Source organism: Coregonus lavaretus (assembly GCF_964263955.1).
Source record: "Coregonus lavaretus genome assembly, chromosome: 3".
In the NCBI taxonomy this organism is placed as follows: Eukaryota; Metazoa; Chordata; class Actinopteri; order Salmoniformes; family Salmonidae; genus Coregonus; species Coregonus lavaretus.
This window is the reverse complement of record NC_139990.1, coordinates 17,060,750-17,073,006: the sequence shown is the minus strand read 5'-3', so window position 1 is coordinate 17,073,006 and position 12,257 is coordinate 17,060,750. Positions and strand designations below refer to the sequence as shown.

Here is a 12,257-nt window from a genome sequence, read left to right as displayed (position 1 = left end):
GAGGTCGAAAGAGAATGGCAAGAAATGTGCAAGCTAAGAGGCGTGCCACAAACAGGCAAATAACGGCGCAGTACAACAGTGGTGTGCAGAACGGCATCTCGAAACACACAACTCGTTGGTCCTTGTCACACATAGGGCTATTGCAGCAGACGATCACACCGGGTGTCAACAGTACAGGCTGGTAGCGGTGGTGTAATGGTGTGGAGAATATTTTCCTGCCGCACATTAGGTCCCTTGTTACCAATTGAACAAGAATTTCCTGAATAATTTGGGCTGTTCTGGAGGCAAAGGGAGGTACTAGATGGGTGTACCTAATACACTGGCAACTGAGGGTATTTAGCTTTCTGTTCATCGACAAGTATGTCACTCGTCCCCGCTACATTGGCTTACTTAGCTTTATTCAGGTCTGCATAAAGGTTCTCTAATTTTAATTATGGGTTATGATCCCTTGAGATCTCATGCTGTGAATTTCATTAAAGTCATGAATAATATTGTAGCTGCCCATACAAATCAAGACAAAGACGAACATAAACACCAAAGGGGTCAGTGAATTCTGGAGAGCGCAAAGACAAAACAACCAAACTAAAATAGACATAAGTCCTGCTCTGTCTTTTCTCCCTATTCCCCACAGTGAAAAGCTCATACACAACAAGAGAGAGAGACAAAAGCATGTCTAGTTGAAGAGGCTGACAGAGGTCTGTGTTCCAGCTTTCTAGGGCTTCCAAACATCAGAAGGGCCATTCTCATTCATATCTCCTGCTCCTCTCATCTGTCTTTCAGCAGTAATGAACAGGAGCGAGAGGTAAAGAAGGCTGAGCATTGAAAGATGGGAGAAGATGAAAGCAACCAGACCTCTTTCTTTCTGCCATGAACTCACACACACACGAGCAGCCGCGTGTGTGTGTATTCGGACAGAATTCAGACCCCTTGACTTTTTCCACATTTTGTTACGTTACTGCCTTATTCTAAAATTGAATCTACACTAATACCCAATGATGCCAAAGCGAAAACAGATTTTTAGAATAAAAATCAGAAATACCTTATTTACATAAGTATTCAAACCTTTGCTATGAGACTTAAATTGAGCTCAGGTGCATCCTGTTTCCATTGATCATCCTTGAGATGTTTCTACAAATTGATTGAAGTCCACCTGTGGTAAATTCAGTTGATTGGACATTATTTGGAAAGGCACACAGCTGTCTATATAAGGTCCCACAGTTGACAGTGCATTCCAGAGCAAAAACCAAGCCATGAGGTCGAAGGAATTGTCCGTAGGGCTCCGACACAGGATTGTGTCGAGGCACAGATCTGGGGAAGGGTACCACAAAATGTCTGCAGCATTGAAGGTCCCCAAGAACACAGTGGCCTCCATCATTCTTAAATGGGAGTTTGGAACCACCAAAGACTCTTACTAGAGCTGGTCGCCCGGCCAAACTGAGCAATCGGGGGAGAAGGGCCTTGGTCAGGGAGGTGACCAAAACCCGATGGTCACTCTGACAGATCTCCAGAGTTTCTCTGTGGAGATGGGAGAACCTTCCAGAAGGACAACCATATCTGCAGCAGTCCACCAATCAGGCCTTTATGGTAGCGTGGCCAGACGGAAGCCACTCCTCAGTAAAATGCACATGGTAGCCCGCATGAAGTTTGCCAAAAGGCACCTAAAGGACTCTCAGATCATGAGAAACAAGATTCTCTGTCCTGATGAAACCAAGATTGAACTCTTTGGCCTGAATGCCAGGCGTCACATCTGGAGGAAATCAGGCACAGCTCATCACCTGGCCAATACCATCCCTACGGTGAAGCATGCTGGTGGCAGCATCATGCTGTGGGGATGTTTTTCAGCGGCAGGGACTGGGAGACTAGTCAGGATCGAGGGAAAGATGAACGGAGCAAAGTACATAGAGATCCTTGATGAAAACCTGCTCCAGAGCACTCAGGACCTCAGACTGGGGCGAAGGTTCACCTTCCAACAGGACAACGACCCTAAGCACACAGCCAAGACAACGCAGGAGTGGCTTCGGGACAAGTCTTTGAAAGTCCCAGCCAGAGCCCGGACTTGAACCCGATCTAACATCTCTGGAGAGACCTGAAAATAGCTGTGCAGCGATGCTCCCCATCCAACCTGACAGAACTTGAGAGGATCTGCAGAGAAGAATGGGAGAAACACCCCAAATACAGGTGTGCCAAGCTTGTAGCATCATATCCAAGAAGAAGACTTGAAGCTGTAATTTATGCCAAAGGTGATTCAACAAAGTACTGAGTGAAGGGTCTGAATACTTATGTAAATGTGATATTTCAGTTCTTTATTTTTGATAAATCTTTACACAAAAAAAAAAAAAAAAATGTTTTGCTTTGTCATTATGGGGTATTGTGTGTAGATGAGGGGAACAAATGACGTAATCCATTTTTGAATAAGGCTGTAATGTAACAAAACGTGGAAAAAGTGAAGGGGTCTGAATAATTTCTGAATGCACTGTATTTCTGCAAATAAAAATTCCTTGGGTAAATTTAAACTAATAGAATAGCACTATATAAGCAGAGTGAGTGTTTTTCTTAATTAGTCATTCTCTGCGTCCACATGCCATGTGCATCGTTGTATTAATGCAAATAAAAATTCCCAGTATAACTTTAAATTAATACAATAGCACTATATAAACAGAGAGAGATTTTCTTAATAACTCAATAAACAGAGGGAATAATGTGACAAAAAATGAAACAAAAGTTAATAATAAACTGCATAAAAATTATTCAGACAATTTCCCTTCATAACTTATAGAAACCAGGGCTTAAGTTAACTGAGAGTGTTTTCCTGGTCTAATGTATGGAAGCTCAGGCGGGATTCAGAGCTCTTTGTCTCTACCGCCGCTGTAATACCAGCGATTAAAAATGAACCGCTGACCTGCGTGTGCACTGGCTCACGTGCACACTTTTAATTAAAACTCTTTAAAAGATAGCACAACCTCTTTAAAAGACGTCTCTGAATGCAGTGGGTGCATCATTCCTAATGTGTTTTCACTGTACCATAGACTAGAGAACAGGGAGCTCCAAAGTCTTACTGTCACTTTCCTGGAAAAGTAAGGAGACCTCCCTCCATCTTTTGAATAGCATAAAGAGTACCTGTAATTATCTAGGTAGTTATTGTAGGTAGTTATAGCCAACTTTACCGGCTAGCAGTCAACACCGCAGCCACTGCTAGCTAGCCAACCTTACCAGCTAGCAGTACTGTAGCAACCAAATACATTACAACGGAACTATTTTATTTGATTAGTGTAATGTTAGCCAGCTACATTCGTTCGCAGCGACGCCATTTCCATACTAAGTCAACACCGCAGCCACTGCTAGCTGGCCAACTATACCAGCTAGCAGTACTATAGCAACTAAATACATTTCAACTGAACAATTTGATTAGTGTAAAGTTAGCTAGCTACATAGTTGTCTTGGTATCAAAGACAAAGGTGTAGTATAGATAAACTATCGAGGTTAGCTAGCCAGCTACATTTTCAAACAGTCAACACAGCAGCCACTGCTAGCTAGCCAACATTACCAGCTAGCAGTACTGTATCATTTTAGTCAATGAGAATTATTTGCAACGTAAGCTTCACTTTCTGAACATTCGAGATGTGTAGTCCACTTGTGTAGCTAGCATGACTGACTTTGTGCTAGCTAGCCAAAGTTGAATTACTTCTGCGTTATGAAAGGAACTAGACACGGACATGAATGATCCATTTGTAGTTTGTTGTAACCAAGTATTGGTGCTAAACCGTGTGTTATTGGATGCTAGCATGCTAGTTAACTATGGCGTCATAGGATACGGTTCCCTGGGCGGTTTTCACAGAAGAATACTGTACCAAGTTAGCTAGCTGAATAAACTAAGTTAGTCTATTCCTGGAAACATTGAACTACTGTAGATTACAGCAATTATAATTTCTAAAGTTGAAGTTGGAAGAGTTGTATTTGAGTGTTTCAGTGAAAGGTTAGTGAGAGAGGCCTCGCTTCCCCAGATGTTTAGTTAATTTCATTCCGATCTCATTTGCATTAGTGTAGCCTTTTCTGTAGCCTGTCAACTATGTGTCTGTCTATCCCTGTTCTCTCCTCTCCGCACAGGCCATACAAACGCCTCACTCCGCGTGGCTGCTGCCTCTCTAACCTGGTGGTCCGTGCACGCACAACCCACGTGGCGTTCCAGGTCTCCGGCAGCCTCTGGAACTGCCGTTCTGCGGCCAACAAGGCAGAGTTCATCTCAGCCTATGCTACCCTCCAGTCCCTCGACTTCTTGGCGCTGACGGAAACATGGATTACCACAAAAAAACACTGCTACTCCTACTGCTCTCTCCTTGTCTGACCATGTGTTCTCGCATACCCCGAGAGCATCTGGTCAGCGGGGCGGTGGCACAAGAATCCTCATCTCTCCCAAGTGGACATTCTCTCTTTCTCCCCTGACCCATCTGTCTATCTCCTCATTTGAATTCCATGTTGTCACAGTCACTAGCCCATTCAAGCTTAACATCCTTATCATTTATCGCCCTCCAGGTTCCCTTGGAGAGTTCATCAATGAGCCTGATGCCTTGATAAATTCCTTTCCTGAGGATGGCTCACCCCTCACAGTTCTGGGTGACTTTATCCTCCCTACGTCTACCTTTGAATCATTTCTCTCTGCCTCCTTCTTTCCACTCCTCTCCTCTTTTGACCTCACCCTCTCACCGTCTCCCCCTACTCAAAAGGCAGGCAATACGCTTGACCTCATCTTTACTAGATGCTGTTCTTCTACTAATCTCACTGCAACTCCCGTCCAAGTCTCCGACCACTACTTTGTATCCTTTTCTCTCTCGCTCTCCTCCAACACTACTCACTCTGCTCCTACTCAGATGGTAATGTGCCGTCGCGACCTTCGCTCTCTCTCTCCCGCTACTCTCTCCTCTTCCATCCTATCATCTCTTCCCTCTGCTCAATCCTTCTCCCTCCAATCTCCTGATTCTGCCTCCTCAACCCTCCTCTCCTCCCTTTCTGCATCTTTTGACTCTCTATGTCCCCTATCCTCCCGGCCGGCTCGGTCCTCCACTCCTGCTCCGTGGCTTGACGACTCATTGCGAGCTCACAGAACAGGGCTCCGGGCAGCCGAGCGGAAATGGAGGAAAACTAGACTCCCTGCCGACCTGTCATCTTTTCACTCCCTCCTCTACATTTTCTTCCTCTGTTTCTGCTGCTAAATCCACTTTCTACCACTCTAAATTTCAAGCCTCTGCCTCTAACCCTAGGAAGCTCTTTGCCATCTTCTCCTCCCTGCTAAATCCTCCTCCTCCTCCCCCTCCCTCCTCCCTCTCTGTGGATGACTTCGTCAACCATTTTGAAAAGAAGGTTAACAACATCCAATCCTCATTTATTAAGTCAAATGACAACGCTGGTCCTGCTCACACTGCCCTACCCTATGCTTTTGACTTCTTTCTCCCCTCTCTCTCCAGATGAAATCTTGCGACTTGTGACGGCCGGCCGCCCAACAACCTGCCCACTTGACCCTATCCCCTCCTCTCTTCTCCAGACCATTTCCGGAGACCTTCTCCCTTACCTCACCTCGCTCATCAACTCAACCTTGACCACTGGCTATGTCCCTTCCGTCTTCAAGAGAGCGAGAGTTGCACCCCTTCTCAAAAAACCTACACTCGATCCCTCCGATGTCAACAACTACAGACCAGTATCTCCGCAATGCTTAAGCTAACTCTCTCTCCTCTGCTCTCATCCTTCTAGACCTATCTGCTGCCTTTGATACTGTGAACCATCAGATCCTCCTCTCCACCCTCTCCGAGCTGGGCATCTCCGGCGCGGCTCACTCTTGGATTGCGTCCTACCTCACAGGTTGCTACTACCAGGTGGCGTGGCGAGAATCTGTCTCCGCACCACGTGCTCTCACCACTGGTGTCCCCCAAGGCTCAGTTCTAGGCCCTCTCCTATTCTCTCTATACACCAAGTCACTTGGTTCTGTCATTTCCTCACATGGTCTCTCCTATCATTGCTACGCAGACGACACACAATTAATCTTCTCCTTTCCCCCTTCCGATAACCAGGTGGCGAATCACATCTCTGCATGTCTGGCAGGCATATCAGTGTGGATGACGGATCACCACCTCAAGCTGAACCTCGGCAAGACGGAGCTGCTCTTCCTCCCGGGGAAGGACTGCCCGCTCCATGATCTCGCCATCACGGTTGACAACTCCGTTGTGTCCTCCTCCTAGAGTGCAAAGAACCTTGGTGTGACCCTGGACAACACCCTGTCGTTCTCCGCTAACATCAAAGCGGTGACCCGATCCTGTAGGTTCATGCTCTACAACATTTGCAGAGTATGACCCTACCTTACACAGGAAGCGGCACAGGTCCTAATCCAGGCACTTGTCATCTCCCGTCTAGATTGCTGCAACTCGCTGTTGGCTGGGCTCCCTGCCTGTGCCATTAAACCCCTACAACTCATCCAGAACGCTGCAGCCCGTCTGGTGTTCAACCTTCCCAAGTCCTCTCACGTCACCCCGCTCCTCCGCACACTCCAATGGCTTCCAGTTGAAGCCCGCATCTGCTACAAGACCATGGTGCTTGCCTACGGAGCTGTGACGGGAACGGCACCTCCGTACCTTCAGGCTCTGATCAGTCCCTACACCCAAACGAGGGCATTGCGTTCATCCACCTCTGGCCTGCTGGCCCCCCTACCTCTGCGGAAGCACAGTTCCCGCTCAGCCCAGTCAAAACTGTTTGCTGCTCTGGCACCCCAATGGTGGAACAAGCTCCCTCACGACGCCAGAACAGCGGAGTCACTCACCACCTTCCGGAGACACTTGAAACCCCACCTCTTTAAGGAATACCTGGGATAGGATAAAGTAATCCTTCTACCCCCCCTTACCCCACCACCACCACAAAAAAAAACAAAAAAAACATTGTAAAGTGGTTATCCCACTGGCTATAAGGTGAATGCACCAATTTGTAAGTCACTCTGGATAAGATGTCTCATCATGAAATTATGTCTGCTGGTTCTCCCAGTTTAGACCTACAAATGTTACGAATTATAATATGTGCGTTTGTGTATATAATTATACACAAACGCACATCCATCTTTTCCTTTGATTATTCAACCAGCAGATCAGAATACACACACTTGAAACCCCACCTCTTTAAGGAATACCTGGGATAGCATTAAAATAATCATTCTACCCCCCCCCCCAAAAAAAATTTTTATTTAAGAATATATTTATATATATACAGTGAGGGAAAAAAGTATTTGATCCCCTGCTGATTTTGTACGTTTGCCCACTGACAAAGAAATGATCAGTGTATAATTTTAATGGTAGGTTTATTTGAACAGTGAGAGACAGAATAACAACAAAAAAATCCAGAAAAACGCATGTTAAAAATGATATAAATTGATTTGCATTTTATTGAGGGAAATAAGTATTTGACCCCCTCTCAATCAGAAAGATTTCTGGCTCCCAGGTGTCTTTTATACAGGTAACGAGCTGAGATTTAGGAGCACACTCTTAAAGGGAGTGCTCCTAATCTCAGTTTGTTACCTGTATAAAGCAATCAATCAATCAGATTCCAAACTCTCCACAATGGCCAAGACCAAAGAGCTCTCCAAGGATGTCAGGGACAAGATTGCAGACCTACACGAGGCTGGAATGGGCTACAAGACCATCGCCAAGCAGCTTGGTGAGAAGGTGACAACAGTTGGTGCGATTATTCGCAAATGGAAGAAACACAAAAGAACTGTCAATCTCCCTCGGCCTGGGACTCCATGCAATATCTCACCTCGTGGAGTTGCAATGATCATGAGAACGGTGAGGAATCAGCCCAGAACTACACAGGAGGATCTTGGTAATGATCTCAAGGCAGCTGGGACCATAGTCACCAAGAAAACAATTGGTAACACACTACGCCGTGAAGGACTGAAATCCTGCAGCGCCCGCAAGGTCCCCCTGCTCAAGAAAGCACATATACAGGCCCGTCTGAAGTTTGCCAATGAACATCTGAATGATTCAGAGGAGAACTGGGTGACATGGAGGTGAAAACATTAACTCAAACATGGAGGTGGAAACATTATGCTTTGGGGGTGTTTTTCTGCTAAGGGGACAGGACAACTTCACCGCATCAAAGGGATGATGGACGGGGCCATGTACCCTCAAATCTTGGGTGAGAACCTCCTTCCCTCAGCCAGGGCATTGAAAATGGGTTGTGGATGGGTATTCCAGCATGACTATGACCCAAAACACACGGCCAAGGCAACAAAGGAGTGGCTCAAGAAGAAGCACATTAAGGTCCTGGAGTGGCCTAGCCAGTCTCCAGACCTTAATCCCATAGAAAATCTGTGGAGGGAGCTGAAGGTTTGAGTTGCCAAACGTCAGCCTCGAAACCTTAATGACTTGGAGAAGATCTGCAAAGAGGAGTGGGACAAAATCCCTCCTGAGATGTGTGCAAACCTGACCTCTGTGATTGCCAACAAGTACTAAGTCATGTTTTGCAGAGGGGTGAAATACTTATTTCCCTCATTAAAATGCAAATCATTTTATAACATTTTTGACATGCGTTTTTTCTGGATTTTTTTGTTGTTATTCTGTCTCTCACTGTTCAAATAAACATACCATTAAAATTATAGACTGATCATTTCTTTGTCAGTGGGCAAACGTACAAAATCAGCAGGGGATCAAATACTTTTTTCCCTCACTGTATATATATATATATATATATATATATATATATATATATATATTGTAAAGTGGTTGTTCACTAAGGTGAATGCACCAATTTGTAAGTCGCTCTGGATAAGAGCGTCTGCTAAATGACGAAAATGTAAAATAATGGACTTAACATATGAACCAACCGTGTAGAGTTTAAGAAAGATAAACATTCACAGGCTACAAGGAAGCAAAGTGGCACTATACTATACTAAGGAGACAGGGAAATAACTATAGGCTAATCATTTGTAGAGCTGTCCTAAAGGTTACATTTTCCAATAGTCCTAAAATATATATATATATTTTTTATAATATTCCACTATTTATATGCGTGGCTGACAAGAACAACCCCCCACACCACCCCATGTTCTCTGCCATAAAGGCAGTAAGAGAGCATTCCTCTCCTGGAGGAGGACGCTCCTCAGAGATAGCTGTGACAAGAATCATAATTCGCTAATGTTCAGAGGGTTAACAGCCGGTATGAGGAAGAGAGGCGAGGAATGGAGGCAGGGAGAGAGGCGAGGTTCAGAGGTAGAGAGGGGGAAGGGAAAAGGGAGGGGGGGGGAAGGGAAAAGGGAGGGAGAGGAAGCGACAGTGTCGGAATAATGCCATGTCAAGACGTACAGTAGCTCACTGTAAACAAACTTCCAACATGTCTTCATCAATGCAGAATGAATGTGTGTTTAGAGATACAGCTAGCTACTGATAGAGCTTCCCGCTTAGTGTTCAAAGTCAACAGGAAAATCTTGTCTCATACTAAAATCCAGTGAAATGAGCAGCTTCATAGACATATTTAGAAAGTTTAGGTTATCTAGGAAAGGGGGGTTTTAAAGATAGTTCACCCAATTCACCAAATTATAAATTGGTTCCCTTACCCTGTAAGCAGTCTATGGACAAATTAAGACAGCCGTCCATGATTTGGTTTGTTCACCTTGTCCATAGACTGCTTTCAGCAGGGGTACTCAAGTACTATTTGAGAATGTACGGTCACACAAATTTCCTAGGTGGCAAAGGTCTGGATGGATAATGTAATGTATCGGCGTAGTAACAAACCCACACCTCGCAACCCATGCGACCCCAAACTGTTCACACCCCTCTTTTTGGCGAAGAGAAAATGTTGCAGTTTTAAAGCTATTTTCCAACAAATCCTTCACATTTTGCATGGGGCAGAGATTCGTTTTTTTCTGTTTTAAAGCTCATTTCCTGCAATTCTATACATTCTTCCATGTCTTGTGTGTTTATATGATACCAGGGGTCGAAGCCCGGCCGGTGGTCCGTATTGACCCCGTTCTGGGTCCGGACCCGGTCCGCCAGTTGAGTATGGGGGGCTTACAGGTTAAGGAAACCAATGTAATTTTGTAATACCTTTAAAGTGTTGCTCCAGAGGCTGTCATTATTGACCCCAGTAAAAACAACACAAATGGGAGCAGAGGGATATCAATAATGGACCTAACTATAATTTATTAATTTATTACTTTTTTATTCAACCTTTATTTAACTAGGCAAGGCAGTTAAAAATACATTCTTATTTACAATGACGGCAAAACCCGGACGACGATGGGCCAATTGTGCGCCGCCCTATGGACCTCCCAATCACGGCCGGATTGTGATACAGCCTGGAATCGAACCAGGGTCTGTAGTGATGCCTCTAACACTGAGATGCAGTGCCTTAGGCCGCTGCGCCACTTGGGAGCCAATGGTTAGGTAGACAATGGTTAGTTAGACAAGGCAGAGTTGACCAGTCGGAACTAATCCATTCCTAGCCATTACAGTCTCATTAGCCCAACTACAGGCTATTAGAGCCTGGTTTAACACACCTGAAGACAGAAAATACACTGCAGGCTATATGTAGTTTATATATGTCACATAATCACACAACATGGGCTTGGTCACAGTGTATATCGTTCACTCATATGACTCTGACTGGTTGGATTTGAGTTTGTGTTCATATATGTTCATTCATTTATGTGCTCTGGCCCACAATATGACCACATTTAATACATAGAATGGAATAGAGTAGAATGGAATGGACTGTTATCCACTGACTCCCTTGTGAATGGGCAGGTTAAGGTCACATACCTCTGACACTCTGAGGCGTGCAGCACCAGGTCCTGGTTGTTCTTGGCGCTGACCGTCAGCTCATGTTCTGTTGAGTTGAACACGTCCAGCAGCAGGTGGCACTGACGGGTCCTGGGGAGAAAGATAGAACCAGGTTAGAACCCCACACTGACAGGTTCTGGGGAGAAAGATAGAACCAGGTTAGATCCCCACACTGACAGGTTCTGGGGAGAAAGATAGAACCAGGTTAGAACCCCACACTGACGGGTCCTGGGGAAAAAATAGAACCGGGTTAGAACCACACACACACACACACACACACACTGACTGGTACTGGGGAGAAAGATAGAACCAGGTTAGAACCACACACACACACTGATGGGTACTGGGGAGAGAGATCGAACCGGGTTAAAACCACACACAGACACACAATGACGGGTGCTGGGGAGAGAGAGAGCAGATGTTTTTAACTTCAAATAATAAAACATCAAGCGTGTAATTGTGAGCGAGTGTCCTGCCTACTCTCATCAAATTGGAAAGAGAAACAGACCCAGTCAGAACACAAACACACAGGCCAGTACAGTAGCTACCATACACAGACACATAACACTACAATACACTGTTTGCTAATCTAAGCCCTACATAAGGTGGAAAAATCATTATTATATAATTATACTGATATTATGTTGATTTGAATAATTTAGTGACATATCCGATATCAAATTAAAAGGTCAGTTCAGTGTTCACTTAGCAACACCAAAGGTATCTTTGAGCTCCAACTGTGAGGAGAATTTAGAGTTTAGAATTCAGCGACCGAAACGGAGACAAATAGTTGGCTGCCTTGAATAATTTATTCACATCTTAGATCTTTAGAAGCCCAGTTAGTCAGCCAGTCAGTCTCCCGGCTAGACACTTGTTGAAATGGTTCACTTTTAAAACATTTCTACCTCTGGTACTGAGCCAACGTCTGCTATGTGCAAGTTTAAACATTATAAACTTTGCCCAGATGAGTTCCATAATAGTTTTTGCTATTAAGCTACTGTTGTGGTGACTGTTTCCAGAACCCTGTTCTACCGTATGGCGCTGTCTCCTGATTGGCTAAGCTGCTGTGTCGGTGCTTCCTGATTGATGGTCCAGCTAAACGGTGTGGAGGATAAATCAGTTGTCTCCCCCTCTCTCTCTTGGTACTACCCTCTGCTGTGTTAATCATGTCTGCCAGCAGAGACAAAGAGACAGTCGGAGAAACATGGACGCCCCTGCAAGAAATATGGTCTTTTAATTACCCTGGCACTTTATTAGGGGCCGGGACAAATTCTAATGATGTCTCCATTAACTCTGGGATTTAAGAGGAGGGAGGAAGAAAGAGTGAAAGGGTTGAAGACATTGGTGTCTCTCTAAGAGGAGGGAGGGAGGCAGTTAGACTGGACTGCCGAGGGTATAGAGGTCCTTTGGAGAAGTTTGTGGTCTGGAAAGCAGGTGAGTTTGTGGTCT

General features: G+C 45.0%; 1 protein-coding gene across 1 annotated transcript in view; it reads right to left on the bottom strand.

Annotated features, from left to right (window-relative positions):
• trappc9 (trafficking protein particle complex subunit 9) overlaps positions 1–12,257 on the bottom strand; it is a 321,620-nt gene that overhangs the window by 115,424 nt on the left and 193,939 nt on the right. The window contains exon 20 of the mRNA XM_084158560.1: positions 10,788–10,898. Within this exon, the coding sequence (XP_084014686.1) occupies positions 10,788–10,898 (111 nt within the window). The remainder of the gene's footprint in view (positions 1–10,787; positions 10,899–12,257) is intronic.